Source organism: Oncorhynchus kisutch, linkage group LG14 (genome assembly GCF_002021735.2).
Source record: "Oncorhynchus kisutch isolate 150728-3 linkage group LG14, Okis_V2, whole genome shotgun sequence".
In the NCBI taxonomy this organism is placed as follows: Eukaryota; Metazoa; Chordata; class Actinopteri; order Salmoniformes; family Salmonidae; genus Oncorhynchus; species Oncorhynchus kisutch.
The window spans coordinates 50,771,083-50,792,002 of NC_034187.2; the positions used below are offsets into that span (position 1 = coordinate 50,771,083).

Sequence of the window (20,920 nt, forward strand, 5' to 3'; positions counted from 1 at the left end):
GCTTCAGAGTGAAGTGGCATCCCATAACACACTGCATTTTTTTGAGTTTGCGCAATTTAACACAAATGAATGTCGGCTTGCCTAATTATGAGTCACCTGTATTTATTTGAGTCTGATTTCGAGACATGACACGCTACATCTGAAATACTTCCCACATTAAAATGTTTAACTGTTACCAAGGTTTTTATCGTGTAAAACGTCAGGGGGAATTATTTCATTTGAATTTCATGCATGTTTTATTATTTAAATGTGTAACATGAATTGCATCATTCAATTCAAGGGTGTGTCCTGGAGTTGAAGGGTTTATTTGATCCCTTCGCCACTCTTGAAGTCACCCTGCGAGTTTCGTCAGCATCACACGACAACGGAGAGCCCTGCGTGAGAGTTGGCAGGGGTTTGGGATTCACCGTAGGTCCTGTACACACAATGATGGTGTGCTTTGCACTTGGTTTAAATATGCAGAGAGGAACAATATACATTTCATTTACTTTTAATTGCTTTCCATCAACACTTACAAAAAAAAAAAAGTTTCCGCCCTACATGTTCTTATTGTATTCAACAACATATTGCAGGAGAATGTTCTGTGCTTGACTGAGGTCAGTGTAATACATGGTCCTAAAGAATACCCTGTTTCTATGGTACAGATCAGAGCCATATTATATTATTCATGGTAAAGATGATACAATACAGATGGAATCCGTTGGAATACCACTTGTGTTCTACAATGAATTGTACCTACTGCATACATATAGTATCACAAATACCCAAACAACATTTGTAATGACTTAAAATAGCCAACACACCAGAATTGTGTTCAAACAAAAATTGCAACAATGCACATTTACCTTTTTGTTAAAAGATAGGTGTTTGGCGAAATGCATTAGATTTCTGTCATTTTCATTCGTGATATTGAAGTTACAATAATTCTGCACATTTGCTGATATTGCATGTAAAAAATTACAGTTCATACCATTCGTGAACAAACACCACGTCTGTGACATACAAACACATACAGTACATTATTGACAAATTAGTATGATGAAGTGTACTAATGAGTTCCTATTTGTCATGTAATACATCAGGTTAGTGGTCGGGTCGGGTTGAGGAGGACGTGACTTTCACAACAACATTCAGAGTACTACCGCATTCATATTTCACTTCAGTTTCAGCAGATATGATGAACAGCCTGTCGATATGCCGTCCTAGCTTGCTCGTCTCTCTTACGCATTTTGAGCCACGTGTGTGTGCACTACCTGAACATTAACACTATGTCTACCGTATGAATAAAATACAAACAACGAGCATTCACAAGGCACGTCAGCTATTGTCTGTATAATCAGCCACACACTAATAGTCAATAGAGGAGACACACAACGTGGATGGGGTTTGACAAACTCCCGCTAGACAGCTCAATAGAAACATCACTCCAGACATTGTATTGTACTGAAAACTCGTCTATTATTGCTAAAACAGGAGCACGTGTGCTAAGCAAATGAGAAATATATAATTGCATTTTACAGATCATTTCTGGAAATATCTTTCAGCATAAAAATGACATGTGCAATATTGAACTTACCTTTACGGTGTACATTGTGACACACAAGTACCAAAACTTGTACAGCATAAATGGTACAATATTGTGAGAATACAATTTGACTGCACAGAATAATGTTGCTCGTTGCTTTTAGAAGAAATCTAACGGCACATTGCTTTTTTGTTCACTTTCCTGTTTATCAAAAATAATTGTCCCAAGAATAATAAATCCAACAATAATACACAAAATAGGTTATAATATTGAAATACTGTGCGAATAGTGACAGACAAGCGATGAGTGTAAAGAACTTCCCACAATCAGAAATCATATTGATTTCAAAGTTGTAACTTTTTCTAGACATTTGAGCAAACAGTTCTGTGGGTCTTCAGATTCAATGGTTTTTAACTCAATTCAGGCCTGTGCACTAATTCCTACTGGCAAACAAATCTAAAGTGCTTATTGTAGTATTCATCCCATCACTTTCTTAACCTTAAATTAGTATTTCAGAAAATGTTCCATTGAAACATACAACAGAAAGCACACAATTCCACAGAAACAGCATAACAGTGACATATACTTACAACAACAACAAATATTCTCAGTTGGAACAACTTGATCTGAGCAGCAATACCAATACTGAGAATGCAACTTGCAGAGTATACAGTACAGGGGCAGTGAAAAGATGTTGCCACACCAACCGTTGTCAATGTTTCACAAGCAAGAAAGATTACGGGGTAAAGGCGTCTGAATGTCTACATTCTTCTTTTGGTTTGCAACAGTTTCGTTTTAGATTACCCGTGTTAAGTCAGGATGTTACCAGTTTGCACTGATGAAATCACAGAAATAACAACTTGAATCATCATGGCTTGACTGATGTGTTTTTGGAGCTGGTGTAGCTGGTTTGTGTATGGTACATTTTGGAAAGGAAATATATATTATTTAAAAAAATGTAGACAGAGACCAGAATAGCTCACACTTTTGTGTGTGCCAAAAAAAACAGGATGCAAATGTGAATCTCTTAATTGGTAATAAAATATAACTTAAAATATACATGAGAAAATATACCTTATATAATACAATTAAGTACATTTATGCATACACAACAATTAAAGAAGATTCCGCATATGTGTGGCGATGGTGGCCCCATCCTTTGGCATCTGTGGCAGTGAGTGGGAAATGATTGGTTGACATGGGGTTTCGACCCATGGGGTTTCGGTAGGCAGTGTGAGTCTGGTTCATTCATGTCCCGGCAATGTGCTCGCCACTGCCCGGGCAGTCAGTCCTCTGTGCACTGGGGGAGTCCTCAAGACCCCCTTAGCTACACTGGACCACTGGAGCTCAACTGTTGACCCAGCAGACCCACAAAAGGGGCTTCTTTTCCAGAGACCAGTCTGATTGCTCTGCTCAAGTCCTAGCTTGCTCACTGTACCAGGGTGGCCCTCTGTGGGGTTAGGTGGGGGGTTAGTACAAGGTCTCCTCGATCACAAGGCAGTCTCTAAGGCTGAACTCTCTCCTCCTGCCTCGGTAGTGTCCATGTTGACTCTAACACAGGCGACCTTCTCCTGGCTGCCAGGAGACAAGGGAGGGAAACAGATGGGAAGAGAAGCATCAATGGGCTGGTTGTGCTGTGCTGGGCCAGGATATCAATGTGTCAAGGATGAGCAGGAAATGTGTTTCTGATGTAAGTGCAATGCTGTCTGTGAAAGTGTCAGACGGCAATGCTAAAATTAAACTCAAAGCTCATACCATGCTCTAAGAATATACGGTTGTTAAACACCCTAGACTTGAAGATGGCGGGCTCATGTGTTAAATTATGTTGTCCTTAACCATTATAATTAGGACGGAAGGATAAAATGTGGCAGCACCCAGTTAGATCCTCAGGACATGTAAGAACCTCAGGGCAAAGCCTCAACGCTTTGCTTTTATGTATTGTAGGCAAATATATCTGTAGGCAAATACAATATTCAGGAAAATAGAATGTATTCTCGTTTTATGGAAATATCCACACACAATTCAGATCTCACAACATACATGCAAGTGAAAATTATGCAAGTTATGACACAAGGAAAAGCAAGATCTTAATAGTCTCATTACATACGAATGGATAGATTGTCCTTATCATACCTATTACTTCATGTGCTAGTCACAGAATTAAGTAGATTATTTAGTTGTATTAGATTCGTTACTGTCCATTAGAATAGTCACAGAATATAATAGAATTATATGATCTACAAGTGATCTTGTCTTAATGAGATTTCAGTAGACCTGAGGTGTGCCTGGAAAAAGGCTCCTGCATTTTCAGGACAAAGAGGGGTCACCCCTCTTTGTCCTGAAAATGCAGGAGCCTTTTTCCAGGCACACCTCAGGTCTACTGAAATCGTTGGCATAGCTACCTTTGGCTACGCTTCATAGACGGGCCGAAGTCGGCGCTCAACGCCACTGCTTTGCATGCCCCGCTTTTGGCCATTTCCTCAGAGATATTAACATTGCTGAGGTCACATGAGCTACGTGCAGCAAGGAAAACAGGACAGAACAAGGGAGGGGAGACAGACATGCATGCATATGGATAAGGTAAACAAACAAAAGATTTGAAGCACACGGGGCTACTCGGCACCAGTTCTCGCTCAAAGCGTTTCTCTGTCATTGTATCTTGCACTGAAAATATGTAACAATCGCTTTGGAGGCAATTGTGACTTGGATGATGGTTGTCTGGGGTGAGTTCTCTATGTAATCAATGTGTACATTAGTCATTAGTATTCACATGGTTTTAGAGCCTTTTTACCTTGCCATGATACGATGGAGCAGTATGTATCATCATAACAACCCCCCCCCCCCCATAAAAAAAGAAAACACAAACGCAACACACAAGGGAGTGTGATTTCAATAAAAAGGTGTCATCTACAAGGTATAGTAAATAGCCAAGTTACGTTATAACTTAAGTTAAGTTATTTTGGCCATGCGCTCACTGATGTTACTGTATATTACTGAGTAGGGTTAAAACTCAGCACGTGGGCTGGATGTATCAGACACCCACCCCTACCGCCTCTTCATCCACTGGGAGGGTACGAGCGATTATTCTGTACGATCTGTTCAAGATAAAACACGTTACCGAACTAACATCACGGTTACCTTTACGTTGCAATACCAAGAATGTAGAGATGTAGATTTTTTGTTGTTGTTGTTGTTGTTTTGTACCCTAATAAAATGACATCATCAAGTCATACAAAGATAAAGCCAAAGAAAAGTGCCCTTCATTTATCTATCCAGTGTAATGTTGTGTATTGTACTCCTGTTGTCGGGTGGGCGGCACTCACCTCCCTGAGAACGTTTTGACTGGGATCTTGAGCAGGTTCCCAGCGTCATAATGGACCTTCACAGCATTCACGCCCACCTGTTCTACGAGCAATAAAGCCTGGGCCTCCTGGGACCAAAGGGAGAATTACAATTGAGTGTACCCATGAGAGTGCAGTCAAATTGACATCGTCTGAGCGGCTTTGCCCGATTCTAGTTTGATTTCTGTGGGGGAAAGTCGTGTTAGCGTGCTAGACAGTGAATGTTGTCGGGGGGAGCTAATGGCTTTAAAGTGCCACTGTGTGTTACCCGTTTCTCCCTCTCCTTCTTCTTCTTGTCATCCTCTTTCTTCTTCTTGCTCTCGGGCATCAAGTCGTCCAGATAGCTGAGCTCCCTCTTGGTAAAGAAAAAGTCGAGAAGCTTCCGAATGAATACGAGGGCCAGCACCTTTAAGCAAAAACAGGATATTTTAAGAGGGGGAGAAAGGAAGCAAAATAACTACACAGACCCATACACACGGTTTTAGATATTTCCATTGTTTAAAAACACCCTTGTTGGTAGACAAGATATCACATTTCTCCAGATTGTAAATGTGGAGAGTGATATTAACCATGGAGAGATAGATTGATGGCAGTACTACTATAGCACATTTCTCTCTATGGGTATTACCATCATGGGGAAAACGACAGCGGCTGCGGAGGCCTTGATGACCCAGAGCAGTATGAGGCAGGTGAGCTGCACCAGGGTGAAAACATGGACCTTCCACAGGGGAACGTAGCGCAGGTAGATCAGGTCAGGCTGGTGCTTGGCTGGCATACCAAACAACTTGATACGGTCAAAGAACTAAGAGAGCGAGAGGGAGAGAGAAATGTGGGCATTGTCCTGAGCACCATTAATCATCCATTTCGCATTTTTGTCAGGAAACACATTTGCAATGAAATAGTTCAACTGCAATGACATGTTTTCTTGATCAAAGGAGTTTAATTACAATTGCAATGCCTACAGACAAGGCATTGCATTACTGTCTAAAGATCAAAATCTCTGATCATATCTTCAACTAATCAGTGAATATAATCTCACCTGAATGCCTTTGAGTGAAGAGGCTCCCATGTAGAGGAAGACCCCGTACAGCACCGGCATAGGAATGAACTGGAGGTTGGGCGAGAAAAGTTGAACATACAGTATATAATCATAATCATAATCATTTCAAGCGCCTTTCAAAAAAATCATCCATGTCAACATTTCAACTGTAAGGTGAACACCTAAGAGTCAAACTGCTTAGCATTCACATTGCATTAGGGGTCCAGCGCCCATTGTCATACATTAATAATCCATCTTGTTTTTTATAACACTTTTCTAAAACCCAAAGAGCTGTGACCTTGAGTGCGGAGGTCATGAAGACGGAGCAGCCCATGAGGACAAATATCATGAAGCCGGTGACCCTCTGCTCTCTGATGCCCAGGAACTTGGGCTGTTCTCCTGGCGCCGAGCAGCCCGACTCCACCTTTAGGTTTGATTCCATCACATTAGACGAATGTCGATTATACTCAAGAGAAAAAAAGCCAAAATCACAACTAATCACTTACAACAGAGGTGTCAAACTTAATACCCGGAGGGCCGAATGTCTGCTGGTCTTTGTCATTTCCTATCAATATGTTCAGTTAAGACCTAGACAACCAGGTGAGAGCAGTCCCTAACTAATTATTGACCTTAATTGATCAACGAAGTACAAGGGAGGAGAAGAACATTTAAAAAACGCAGACACTCTGCCCTCCAGGAATTGCGCTTTACACCGCTGACCTATAACGAATAAACAGAAGACAGCAGCAGGCTTGCCAACCTTGAGGCTGTTGACGTGGGAGATGGAGAGCACGGTGGCGGCTACGAACCAGGGCAGGCCCATGATGGAGCAAACCCCCAGCATTACCGCCACCACCAGCAGGTCCAGATGGTAGCCACAGCCTTTCTACATGACGGAGAAGAAGGGGGGGGAAAGAAGAGGATAAAAAAAGTGATTATAGTAGTCGGGAGCACCAAATTGTACACAGTGAATATGCTTCGTGAAAACACTAGCTACATTAAAACCTTTGAATGTTAATATAATGGACAGAACTAGGAGACAGAACATTGTAAGAAATGTGTCTGTTCCACCTCACCTTGACAGTGGAAATGTAGACTACGGACGTCTATGCCGTAAACCAGCGCTTGCTCACCTTGAGCTTGTGCTCCTTGCGGTTGATGATGACGGCGGTGATCTGCTGGTCCATGAAGATGAGGATGGTGCAGAGCAGAGCGGGCAGCGCTGACACCAGCAGGGTCCACCAGGGGTTGGTGCCCAGCGGGGAGATCAGCCAGCCGCGATGCTTAGAGGTAGGCTGTAGACCCAGAGCATAGAGTTAGCTTTTAAACTATAATGCTAATAGCTGGCAGTCAGGCTATAGTGTTCGAGTTAAAGTTTATTTGTCATATGCGCAGGAACACACGGTGTAAACAGTAAAATGAAATGCTTGCAGGTACCCCTCTCGACAATGCGACAACAATAAGAATAGAAAATAATGAAGTAATGCAAATGTATAAAAATAATAGAAGCTCAATAGAAGCTACAAAAAAAATTGAATACAAATTTAGCAGAGGTATAAATACAAGGAAGGCACATTACAATATTTACACGTGTGCCGGGGAAGGGAGATATGAAGTGTGTTGTGCAATATTAAACAGAAGTCCAATAGCAGCAGTGGTGTGTGTGTGTATGTGTGTGTATGTGTTTGTATCTGCATATGTGTGGGCTTGAGTGAGTGAGTGAGTGAGTTAGTGAGTGACTGAGTGAGTGCAGGTACGGAGAGTCAGTGTGAATGGTCACTTCCAGTTCAAATGTTTGGTTTGTGGGTAAAAACTATCTCTGAGCCTAGTGGTCCAACACCCGATGCTCCGATACCATCTGCCAGACGGTAGAGGAGTGAACGGTCCGTGGCTGGGTTGTGTGTGGTCCTTCGTGATGTTTTCCATTGTACATTACATTGTCCTGTGTACACTTGACTGTGTCCTGTGTGACTTTGATAGATTTTTGGCTATAATGCTAAGGCTAGTAGCTAGCTATCGCATTTACACTAGATAGCCTGCCGTGGTGCTTGGAGGTGGGCTGCAGCAGTGCAGAGAGTTAGCTTCAACGCTAAGGCTAAAAGAAAGCCACCCCATTGCGCTAGACAGATCTGAATAGGCCAGTGTCCACATTAGCTGACCACTATCACTTACTGCCTCGAGTAATCAGCCCAGGATATATATATCATTGCTGTCATCAGCATCACATGACATGTTGACATTATCAGTATGCCCTATGGTAGTACAGCGTCTTTTGAATGCCTACACAGAAATACAATATCAAAAGAGTCCTACCTCAAAGCGGTCGGGTACGTTGAGTTTAGGAGAGGGGATGCCCATCAGATAGTCCACCAGCACCATGATCATAATGGTCAGAAACACGGCAAAGTCACTGATGGTGGAGCGCACCTGCACAACCCGTGATAAGGACATTGCACAAACATGGTCGTGTGTAAACAACAAAGCCATTATAATTCACTCAGTGGGAACACCCACACACAGTAGCTAACAGTGACAGCAAAGCAAGGGACACATTGTGTGGGAGGAAGGTGATGACCTTGAAATTAACTGTGAATGTTGTTGCAGCACAATGAAACTTTTAGAGGAACATGAACACGCCCACTCGGACACGTGCATGGACGTGCGCGCACACACACACACACAATAGCTGTACGCCCTGATTGCAAGTGAATAACACACCTTTGTAGGGAAGTATCGCTCGGTCTTGATCTCCTTCAGGAAGGAGGAGAGGAAGAAGGTGGTGAAGAAGAGGATGATGGACCAGAAGAGGACATCTGGGATGTAGGGGCCGTGGTGACCACAGGCAGAACCAGCAAACTCTCCATGGAGCAGGTTACACATCTGGCAAAGAGAGTAAAAGGGTCAGAGAAATACACAGGCACAACAGATGTTTTTGCAGTGTGTGTTCCTTGTGTGTGTGTGTGTGTGTCCTCTGACTGACCGATACGTTGAGACTGTTCCAGGAGATAGTGTCTGGTGTGTGTCCTGTCTGGTTCCACGTCTGCAAGATCTCAGTGGAGGCGTTGGCCGGTGGAGAACACTGACACCTGAGTCAAGAGAATACATCTTACACACTCCATGCCTCACACTCCCCACACAACCATAATTTCCCCTTTTCCATCTTTGGGCACAAGTCAGTGGTAATATCATCTAAAACACTGCAATCCAAATAGAAAAGGTACATTTCCTGAATAAAATGTGTGTTCGGTCAGCGATCAAAACATTTTTTTTTTTTTTAAGGCAACGGAAAAATGGCAGCGCCCACTTCCCGCGGCTTTTTCCCTCCACCGAGGCTCCCTAACCCAGACTCACAAATAGAGGGTGAGGTTGTCCAGCTCGTTGTGCATGTTGACGGGGTAGTGTTCCCCCAGGTGGAAGAGCTTCTCCAGGGCCTCGTAGATGAAGATGATGCAGATGAGCGCGGCGAAGGCCTCCTCTGTGAAGCGGGTGATGTAACAGACCAGGGAGCTAGCGTCTGTGGCCACCAGGACCAGGCAGAGGAAGGCCGTCCACAGGCCGATGCTGGTCCTCAGAGACAGGTAGGACAGGCCGTAGTCCCTGGGTAGGAGAGGAGAGGAGTTTGAGATTCAATAGCAGGGCTGTCAAAACATTAAACAATGTAGTCGAGTTAACTCGCAGGATTCTCTGCGATTAATCGCAAATTACGAATTTGCTCAAAGTGAGCTTCAAATGTAAGATTTTTCATATTACAAAACATAACAAGAATATTGATATCTTGATTTTATCTAAAGCAAAGGTTAGAAAAATTTGGTAAATTAAGAAAGCACACTTTATTTAACCTCAATATCAACTTTACAAAGCATTGTACTAGATTTTAGCTGTATATATAATGCATTTTGGATGTTTTCAGTGTACTTTCACATTCATATCTTATTAGGTACTGCAAGCAGTGAGCTCAAAGCATAGAGGTTATGACAGTTGTAGGGGAGGAGCCATCACATGCCTTATGAAATTATTGAGGATTCATCAATGAACGACTTTGAACCTGTCCCGACTTCTTTCATAACTAGTTATGGAGTTTTTCCTGACCATGTGCTTGACCAAGAAAAACTCCAGGCACTTGATTTACTGTGCATGTATACAGTACATAAAACTCAGGGAGATACTGATCAGAAACAAATTAGAAATCCCCAAATGGCAGGTGAGCTTGTACTTGCAGGTTGTTACCACCAGAGGGCCACAGTGCAAATGAAAGTGAAACCAGGATATGGTTTAGCACTCACTTGCAAAACTTGAAGAGGATCTTCTCGAAAACTAGGACAGGCCCCGTACTGCCCAGTATAGTGAGGGGCTGCCCCGCAAACAGAGAGAAGGCCACTCCTGTGAGGGATGCCCCAAACAGAGACTCTATGGCACTCTGTAGCAAAATAAGAGAGGGAGGGGAAGAAGGAGTGAGAAGAGGAGGAGGTGGTAAATACATAAGAGGAAACCAGAGAGAGGGAGAGACTTAGGGGAATAAGGCAAAGCGGACAGAACACCCCACATAACATAGCACATCAGTTTAAAGCGACATTCCAGCTCAGGCTGCCTAGCATCAGACAGTGTAGACAAACTGCTTTGCTCCTTCCACCCCGCCAGCCTGTCGGTACTTATATCCCTCCGCCACTGGCCTTCTAGTGAGTTTACTCAGACGCATCACACACCCCGGCACGCTGACGCTAGCTAAGCCAACAGTCTCCCTCTGGAGTTACTGTAGGGTTTTTGTGTGTGTAGCTCATTGTCAGGATCAAAACATAGAGACAGTATATTGAGTAGCTCGCAGTGAGGAAGAGGGACACTGTCTAACCACATCCGATATGCTTTTAGTGATATTTGTATATAGTAATAAGCAAATAAGGTAAGACCTTTTGGTAAACGTATACATAATTAGTGCAAGGTTTACATTGACTTGTAGCCTGGTTAAACCAGTTCAACCAGGCAGCTGAGTGACTTGCATACATTAAGGGATACAGCACAGATGGAAGACAGACTGCTGTAATCGGAGTGACACTCATGGACAAGGACCCACTCACTATGTTGCCCTTAGTGGCCTCTCCCAGCAGCCCCCCGAAGGTGATGACAGGGGACATGCAGGCGCAGTAGAGGAACAGGATGGAGGCCAGACACTGCAGGTTCAACGAGTCCCGGATGTCGCTCCAGTAGAACGGGGCCTTCCGCTTTATATCCATCACCAGGCCTCCAAAGATCCTAGAGGAAGGGGAAAAACCACAACGCTTTACAGCGGGCTAATTAAAGTAGCAGCATTATACTCGCGTGGTGAAGTATCCCAGATGAATCCCAGATTACATCCATAGACTTCTGGATTAGGTTTTTTGGACCATACAGGAGACCATACAACCCACTGGGGGGGGCACACCTGTTGAGTCAACGTTTTCCACGCCATTTCAATGAAATTACATTGAGCCAACGTGGAATAGACGTTATTGACGTCTGTGCCGTGGGAACACATTATTGGACACTGAGATAACTCTTTTGGGTCTATAGGGCTCCCAGAGATTTGTTAGGATCCACAGATAACTTACACCAAAACCTAGGTACTTTCTGATACTGTAACATAAGAAACGGTTCAGTACTTTTCGGTTCTTCTGCCGAATGTGTCTCACGTCGTAACACTGACTGAGATGATCAAGCCTGTCTAGTAATATGTCGACTGGGCCAGCAGCCTAACTTTTCAGCGCGTTTGGCGTTCCAGTTCGACAAATTATACTGACCAAAAATATAAAGGCAACATGCCACAATTTCTCATTTCTTACCAAGTTACAGTTCAATAAAGGAAATCAGTCAATTGAAATAATTTCATTAGACCCTAATTTATGGATTTCACATGACTGGGAATACAGATACGCATTTGTTGGTCACAGATACCTTGAAGAAAATGGGCCTCTGTCACGACTTCCGCCGAAGTCGGTCCTTCTCCTAGTTCGGGCGGCGTTCGGCGGCCTTCTAGCCATTGCCGATCCACCTTTCATTTTCCATTGATTTGTCTTGTCTTCCCTCACACCTGGTTTTAATTCCATCAATTACATGTTGTGTATTTAACCCTCTGTTTCCCCCCCATGTCCTTGTCCGTAATTGTTTCTTGTAGTGCTTGTGTACGTTATGCTGGTGGATACCGGGTTTTGTTTGACCCATTCATTGATTGTTCTGTTAACGGTGGTTTTTATGTTTATTAAACGACACCGTTGTAAATCAGTTGTCGCTTTCCTGCACCTGACTTCTCTGCCGCCAGTACTCACCGCGTTACAGCCTCACAATGGGCCTCAGGATCTTGTTACGGTATATCTGTACATTGAAATTACCATCAATAAAATGCAATTGTGTTTGTTGACCATAGCTTATGCCTGCACATACCATGGAACATTTCTGGTATCTTTACACAGTACACTGAACAAAAATATAAACGCTACATGTAAAGGGTTTCATGTTTCATGAGCTGAAATAAATGATAGAAGAAATGTTCCATATGTACAAAAAGCTTGTATCTCTTAAATTGTCCACAAAGTTGTTTAAATCCCTGTAAGTGAGAAATGTATCCTTTTCCAAGATAAATAAATCAAATCAAATTGTATTGGTCACATACACAGATGGTATTGCGGGTGTAGCGAAATACTTGTGTTTCTAGCTCCAACAGTGCAGTAGTATCTAACAATTCACAACAATACACACAAATCTAAAAGTAAAAGAATGGAATTAAGAAATATATAAATATTAGATTGAGCAATGTTGGAGTGGCATTGACTAAAATACAGTAGAATAGAATACAGTATATACATATGAGACGAGTAAAGCAGTATGTAAACATTATTTAAACATTGTTAACTTATTTGGGATGGGGAGCAGTATTGAGTAGCTTGGATAATAAGGTTCCCAGAGTAAACTGCCTGCTACTCAGGCCCAAAAGCTAGAATATGCATATAATTAGTAGATATGGATAGAAAACACTCTGAAGTTTCTAAAACTGTTTGAATGATGGCTGTGAGTATAACAGAACTTATATGGCAGGCAAAAACCTGAGGAAAAATCCAACCAGGAAGTGGGAAATCTGAGATTTGTAGTTTTTCAAGTCATTGCCTATCGAAGATACAGTGTCTATGGGGTCATATTGCACTTCCTAAGGCTTCCACTAGATGTCAACAGTCTTTAGAACCTTGTTTCAGGCTTCTACTGTGAAGGGTGAGAGAATAAGAGCAGTTTGAGTCAGGTGTCTGACAGAATGCCATGAGCCAAATCATGCGCGTGGCCATGACAGGTAGCTGCGTTCCTTTTCATTTCTAAAGACAAAGGAATTGTCCGGTTGAAACATTATTGAAGATTTATGATAAAAACATCCTAAAGATTGATTCTATACATCGTTTGACATGTTTCTACGACCTGTAATATAACTTTTTGGACTATCCATCTGAGCTAAGCGATCGCGCATTGAGCATTTCGATTATTGGGCTAAACAAAAAGGAGGTATTTGGACAAAAATGATGGACTTTATCGAACAAAACACACATTTATTGTGGAACTGGGATTCCTGGGAGTGCATTCCGATGAAGATCATCAAAGGTAAGTGAATATTTATAACGCTATTTCTGACTTTTGTGACACCTCTCCTTTGGAAAATGGCTGTATGTTTTTCTGTGTCTAGGTGCTGACCTAACATAATCGCAAGGTGTGCTTTCGCCGTAAAGCCTTTTTGAAATCTGACACAGCGGTTGCATTAAGGAGAAGTTTATCTATAATTCCATGCATAACACATGTATCTTTTACCAATGTTTTTCTGTAATTTGATGTGGCTCTCTGCACTTTCACTGGATGTTTGTTTGAGACAATCCATTTCTGAACATAACACACCAATTTCAAATGAGGATTTTGGACATAAAGATTAACTTTATCGAACAAAACACACATGTATTGTGTAACATGAAGTCCTGTGACTGCAATCTGATGAAGGTCATCAAACTGACTTTTGTGACACCTCTCCTTCTTTGGAAAATGGCTGTATGTTTTTTGTGACTAGGTGCTGACCTAACATAATCGTTAAGTGTGCTTTCACCGTAAAGCCTATCGGACACTGTGGCTGGATTTACAAGAAGTTTATCTTTAAAATGGTGTATAATACTTGTATGTTTGAGGAATTTTAATTATGAGATTTCTATTGTTTTGAATTTGGCGCCCTGCAATTTCACTGGCTGTTGGCGCTAGCGTCCCACATATCCCAGAGAAGTTAAAGTGACTAGTGTTCCATTATTAAAGTGGCCAGTGATTCCAAGTCTATGTATATAGGGCAGCAGCCTCCAAGGTGCAGGGTTGCATAACCAGGTGGAAGCTGGCTAGTGATGGCTATTTAACAAGGTCTGATGGCCTTGAGATAGAAGCTGTTTTTCAGTCTCTCGGTCCCTGCTTTGATGCACCTGTTCTGACCTCGCCTTCTGGATGATAGCGGGGTGAACAGGCCGTGGCTCGGGTGGTTGATGTCCTTGATGATTTTTTTGGCCTTCCTGTGACATTGGGTGGTGTAGTTGTCCTGGAGGACGGGTAGTTTGCCCCCGGTGATGTATTGAGCAAACCACCCTTTGGAGAGACCTGCGGTTGCGGGCGGTGTAGTTGCCGTACCAAGCGGTGATACAGCCCGACAGGATGTTCTCAATTGTGCATCTGTAAAAGTTTGTGCCAAATTTCTTCACCCTCCTGAGGTTGAAGAGGCGCTGTTGCCACTGTCTGTGTGGCTGGACCATTTCAGATCGTCATGTGCGCTGAGGAACTTGAAGCTTTCCACCTCCTTCACTGTGGTCCCGTCGATGTGGATAGGGTGCGCTCCCTCTGCTGTTTCCTGAAGTCCACGATCAGCTCCTTTCTTTTGTTGACAATGAGTGGGAGGTTATTTTCCTGTCACCACTCTCCCAGGGCCCTCACCTCCTCCCTGCAGGCCGTCTCGTCATTGTTGGTAATCAGGCCTACTACTGCTGTGTTATCTGCAAACTTGATGATTGAGTTGGAGGCGTGCATGGCCACGCAATCATGGGTGAACAGGGAGTACAGGAGGGGGCTGAGCACACACCCTTGTGGGGCCCCTGTGTGTAGGATCAGCAAAGTGGAGGTGTTGTTTCCTACCTTCACCACCTGGGGGTGGCCCGTCACGAAGAACATGAACCAGTTGCACAGGGCGGGGTTCAGACCCAGGGCCCCGAACTTAATGATGAGCTTGGAGGGTACTATGGTGTTGAATGCTGAGCTACAGTCAATAAACAGCATTCTTACATAGGTATTCCTTTTGTCCAGATGGGATAGGACAGTGCAGTGCGATGGCAATTGTATCGTCTGTGGATCTATTGGGGCAGTAAGCAAATCCATCCACCTGACAGGTGTGGCATATCAAGAACCTCATTAAACAGCATGATCATTACACAGGTGCACCTTGTGCTGGGGACAATAAAAGGCCACTCTAAAATGTGCAGTTTAGTCACACAACACAATGCCACAGATTTCTCAACCGCAGACCACGTGTATGGCGTCGTGTGGGCACATGGTTTGCTGATGTCAACGTTGCGAATAGAGTGCGGTGGGTATAAAATCTTTGAAACTGTTGCTTTTATATTTTTGTTCCGTATAATTTGACCCAATATTATGACCATGGATGGGTAAATTTACCCTGATATGTATCAAATTACATTTAAAAACAGTTAGTAGCTTTAATTTTAAAATGTTTATATGCTCATGTATGGTTTTGAAGAAGGATTTTAGGCGAAAGTCCACAGCTACAGCGAGTCAGCCTACCATTACATCTGTGCTAGAAGTTAGAACTTCCTTCACACAAAGTACGACAAAAACTCAAAAGAAGCCCAAAGGTTATTCTGTGACTTTAGCTAATACACTTTTTTTTGCCTTGGTATCAAGTATTGATATTGAGTATTATGATACTAAACCTGGTATCGAAGTCAAAATTCTGGTATCGTGACAATACTACCATCAATAGGGTCTGCCAGAAAATAAATTTGGAACCCCCAAATGTGGTACACATTTTTGGACACTTCCTACAAGACATTTTAGAGATCTTTGGTTAATGGTCATTTCCTAACTGTGATGCTTAGAACTAGGTTCCTTGCTGAGGGGAACCCTGTTAGTTTCCCACCGGGGATGGACACACTCCTGCTCTCTGACCCAGATACCACTCAACCCATTCACACCCAGGTTCCTACCTCACACACACACTCAGGTAACTTACAAAAACACACTCAACCCACCACTCTCAGGTCTAAGTCATCACCCCTTTGTGTGTTCAGGGACTACATAACACCCCGTAAAGACTATCTCTTATCCCTACCTTAGTCTCTCTCTCTCCCTCTCTCTCTCTAATGCTCTTTATCCCTCCTTCCCCCCTCTAACTCTCTCTACCGGCATGCTGCTTTTTATAGCAGCACGCCGAGAGTGGATCTGCGGAAGGGTAAATAATGCAGTGCCCAGTCTGCGAGGTGTGTGTGTCCTGGGGGAGTGAGGTCACAAATAATCACACTCTACCAGCAGGGCAGCCACGCAATCTCAGAGGCTTTCACCCGGAGAACCAGAGTATTTACTTATGTCAGCATCGTAACTGTAACGTGTGCAGTGCATTGGCAATGTCACAGTATGTGGGCATTGTATGTTATTCATTTTGGCCTTCATAAACAGTTTCAATACTGGATTACCTTATACGTGTTTAATGCATTTCATCAAGAATAAAAAGCAGTTTTATTTCTGACATCAAAATAGTTCAAAAAAATTGTTTTACAACCTATTCCCTATGTCATACCATAGTATTTAAAAAAAAAGTCTTAGGCAGTGTCTCAAATGATACCCTATTCCACATGTATGGTACTGTTGATCACAACTAAGAAATAGGGTGTCATTTGAGATTTACCCTAATCAACTCTTCTCTATGGGGCAGTTTCCCCAGACACAGATTAAGCCTAGTCCTGGAATAAAAAGTGGGGTATCTCCATTGACAATGCTTTTAGGTCCAGAATTAAGATTAATCTGTGTCCCGGAAACCTCTGCTATAAATTCATATGCATTGCTCACCGTCCGGTTCTCTGCAACTCGGGCCCAGCTCCGTGGCCTTCATCCTCCTCCTTCAACATCTCCCCAGAGGGTGAGGGCGACCCGTTGGGCTGGGAGGGAATCTTCCTCTTCAACTACAAGTGAGAGAGCCATTATAGGTTTGGCTCAGATGGTAGAGCATGGAGTTGGCCACGCCAGGGTCATGGGTTTGATTCCCGCTGTGGCCACCCATACGAAAATACATGCACGCATGACTAAGTTATTACAGGGATGTTATATCCTCTACTGCCACCAGGAGGCACAGTCATACACATCATGGAAACGCCATAGGAAACTAACATGCAAGCCAGTGCTCTTCAAACCTGGTCACCCACAGGTGGTACAGGGTAGACTATATTTACAACACATCTGATTCAACTAATCATCAAGCCCTTGATTCATTTAATCAAGTGTGCTCGTTGCTAGACTGAAACAAAACCCCTTGTGGGTCTCCAGGATCAAGATTGAAGAGCACGACGTGACCAATCGTCTATAATCAGGCTCGACTTCAGACATGTTGATTTTCTGTTTCTGTTTATATATGTCGACTTAGACCCTCACCTGCGATGGGACGTTCTTGGGGGGTTCGATTCGTATCGAGGGGTCCCATTCTCCTGGGGGCAGGACTGTCACCTGGTCCAGAAATTCATCTATCCCAGACAGAAGGTCCATCCGATCTTTGGCCTTGTACGCCACATCATGGAATATCTACAGAGAAATGCAGGAAAGAGTATAGCTTTTACGTTTTGATCTTAAAATTGATCTCGTCTGAACGCCACACCTAAAAAGTTTATTTTTCCCTGAAGGGAAAAAGTTACACAAATGGGTTAGTCTATTCTATGCATGTGGGGGAGGGGAAGCTAATTCATGTTTATGACTGAATGTTACTAATCTTCATAAGACTATAAGGATAACTGCACAAACAGCAGCACGTAAAACATCTCCTGTCCTCTCACCTCATCTGTCATCAGTGTGGCCATGGATCTGCCAATCTCATGGTACTGAGGGCCTTTCCCGTGTGGACCCAACAGCAGAAACAAAAACCTGTAGGGGACACAAACCATTTGCACGCATTAGACTCAACGCAATGTAGATGGCCAGGTAGAGGCAGATACAAAGTATTTTATTCAGAACCCAACATAATTGAGTATATTCCGTGATAGGACTTATGACTCCAAATACAAATGGTTTAGGTTACTGTAGGGGAGCAGGTGCATGAATAAAACCTAGGACCAGCAGGTTAGACAGAGAAAGAGCAGGGAAAGAGTGGGTGTGGAGATGTAGTGTACCTACCTGGTGGGCACGGGCACCTCTGTGAGCCCCGTGATGAGAACGGCGGGGGACAGGCGTACGAAGGCGATGATGGGCCTCTCCAGGAAGTCCACCTCCCCTACCAGCACGTTGGACGCCTCGGCGCCCGGAGGAATCTTCTTCATGAAGTTCATGTCCACCTAAAAGGAGCGGAACGGGACCAGAGAGAGAGAGAGGCTTTAGGAAGTAACAACTATATGAGACAGTGTCTCCCAATCCTGGCCCTGTTTCTGTGAATCCTGTGAATCCTGGTCCTTGATGATGAGTTGATTAGTTGAAAAAAAGAAGAAGAAAAAGTGCATTCTTTTGCCGGACTTAATTCCCGCCCACGACTTTTCTTACCGCGTCTGCCCGTTCCTGCAGACTTCTCATCCGACTCCCACCCGCTCCCGCAAGAACTGCTCCCAAATCTGGCCCCAGTCCCACAATGTAGGTGTGTGGGACACAGCTTGCTTTACATCCCCGGTCACAGCAATTTAGATAACACATAGCATACAAAACAGAAAGACTAACCGTTTCGAAAATAACCTTAGCATAACTTGAAAAGAAGCAGGACGATTCACAGGCAGACAAATTCATGCGTCACCAATGCTTATTTCCAGTCAGTGTCGGAGCCTAAACTATAGCCTATCCTATTTAGGAAGTCATTTCCCACGGAAAGACAACGGCGCCGTGCTTCTCCGCCCATGCATATAGGCTACAGGCTATTTAATAGAGACCACACATGGGCGCATTTGTTCTCGTGTGCCCAACAAAAACGAGGAGAGATAGGCTAACTGAACTTGGAGCAGAATTAGCCTATAAGAGTTTGTGAACTGCGACACACATTTATTTTTTATTTTTTTATACAATAGATAACACATACAACACAGAAAGACAACCATTCAAAATAATCCGTGGGACTGTAGCATGTTTTCATCCCAAAGTTGTCTGTCTAACCGCCCACAGCATGACAAATGCCAACCGCGATGGTATGATCTGTCGGGGATGCACACGGCAGTGCAGCCCCATACTGGGATACACTGGTATAACAAATCAAGCCGAGCAAAATATATAATTTATGTCATTATATCTACCTGGAGCCCAATTGGCACAACAGAGTAGGGAGAGACTTCAAATTAAAGGAAGGAATGACTGGGGATGGAGGGATCATGCTCAGTGGCAGATTGCAGCTATGGATGGACGCTAGGGTTGGAGGAAGCTACGTTGTTAGTGGCAGTAGAGGGAAGCTATAAGGGGCAGTACTGAGCAAAGGAGTCCCTTTCATCTCAAGGTCGGTTGTTTGAACTGAGTCACACTGCTGGGAGACCTTGCCCACTGAGATAGGTAATATCTGCATCTCTCTCTCTTCCACAAACACACACACTCTGTCTCCTTCTCCCTCTTTTGATTAGACTACCCCAGTCAAGTATGAGATTGCTTCTTGGCAAACACATGAAAGCTGGTTGTAAGCCGACTCCTCACGGCCGCCAGACTACGTATTTCATGGCTGAAAAGTCATAAATGGATATAATGAGGGATAAGATCTCACTTAACCAAACTCAGTTATTGAATTAAACAATGTACAGTTCACTTTGAGACTGGCTCTTGGTTTTAGCAGGGAGTGGGTGAAGTTTCTTATGCTCAGAGAGTAAGTTCTGTGATTGATGATGATTGTCATGGATGTCTGGATGAGAGTGGCTGATGATGGGGGGGGGGGGGGGTCCTTTGCCCAGTAGCAGGGGTTACCTTGCTGAAGTCCACACTGCTGTTCTCTTTACTGACCCCAGCTCTGGAGGACCTCCTGTCTCCGGTCTTGCTGCTGCTATCCAGGTTACTGGGGACAGAGTGCGTGGACATCAATGGCCCTGCAACGACAAGACAGACAGACAGACAGACAGACAGACAGACAGACAGACAGACAGACAGACAGACAGACAGACAGACAGACAGACAGACAGACAGACAGACAGACAGACAGACAGACAGACAGACAGACAGACAGACAGACAGACAGAGAGAGAGACAGAGAGACAGAGAGACAGAGAGAGACGGGATAGCGGCAGAAGAGTGTTAGAAATTTCAGCTCTGGAGGACCGAGGTACATGCTGCTCAGTGCATTCTCGTGGATACATTAGAATGCCTACATTTAATAATACTGTGTTTTCATATCATTTACAGTATATGCAGAGTTTGCAAAGCATCAAAACACAATACAGGTTCTTCTATTGAAAATGTATACAGAAATAATGTAGCTGTACTCTGATAAATTATTTGCAATTATTTTTCAATCTCTGTATAGGCCCAGACTACATATGCATATATAATAGTATAATATACTATATAATATACATAGTTTGATTTCTACACTCTCAAAGACCTTAACAAATTGCTAACACAATGAACATTTATTACGGCCTGCAGTGATAAGGGTTCAAGAAATTGCGCATCCGCCTCCCCACTTCCATGTACCCTATAGCCATGTGAGGTGAGCCGTACACAGGAAACGCCAGCACTTCAGCGAGGGAGACATGCATTGAGGAAATTACCACAGAAATGAATGAACTGTAACACAGCAACCGCGCACACACACTCCTCTCCCTC

The 20,920-nt window shown here is 43.5% G+C and overlaps 1 protein-coding gene across 7 annotated transcripts in view; it reads right to left on the reverse strand.

Annotated features, from left to right (window-relative positions):
* Nucleotides 1–474: 474 nt before the first annotated feature.
* The window catches only part of LOC109903746 (sodium bicarbonate cotransporter 3), a 69,359-nt gene continuing 48,913 nt past the window's right edge, over nt 475–20,920 (reverse strand). For 4 of the 7 annotated variants that reach the window (XM_020500645.2, XM_031788523.1, XM_020500646.2 and 1 more), the window contains 20 exons: nt 20,066–20,184; nt 18,320–18,477; nt 17,983–18,070; nt 17,588–17,734; nt 17,009–17,121; nt 10,978–11,152; nt 10,189–10,322; nt 9,257–9,502; nt 8,886–8,991; nt 8,624–8,785; nt 8,219–8,332; nt 7,039–7,200; nt 6,666–6,791; nt 6,204–6,329; nt 5,906–5,974; nt 5,495–5,668; nt 5,135–5,272; nt 4,849–4,955; nt 3,928–4,038; nt 475–3,100 (listed from right to left, as the gene is read on the reverse strand). In XM_020500645.2, coding sequence (XP_020356234.1) covers nt 3,016–3,100; nt 3,928–4,038; nt 4,849–4,955; nt 5,135–5,272; nt 5,495–5,668; nt 5,906–5,974; nt 6,204–6,329; nt 6,666–6,791; nt 7,039–7,200; nt 8,219–8,332; nt 8,624–8,785; nt 8,886–8,991; nt 9,257–9,502; nt 10,189–10,322; nt 10,978–11,152; nt 17,009–17,121; nt 17,588–17,734; nt 17,983–18,070; nt 18,320–18,477; nt 20,066–20,184 — 2,660 coding nt within the window. In that variant the 3' untranslated portion in view covers nt 475–3,015. The remainder of the gene's footprint in view (nt 3,101–3,927; nt 4,039–4,848; nt 4,956–5,134; nt 5,273–5,494; nt 5,669–5,905; nt 5,975–6,203; nt 6,330–6,665; nt 6,792–7,038; nt 7,201–8,218; nt 8,333–8,623; nt 8,786–8,885; nt 8,992–9,256; nt 9,503–10,188; nt 10,323–10,977; nt 11,153–17,008; nt 17,122–17,587; nt 17,735–17,982; nt 18,071–18,319; nt 18,478–20,065; nt 20,185–20,920) is intronic. The other 3 variants (XM_020500650.2, XM_031788522.1, XM_020500648.2) reach the window with 2 other exon arrangements.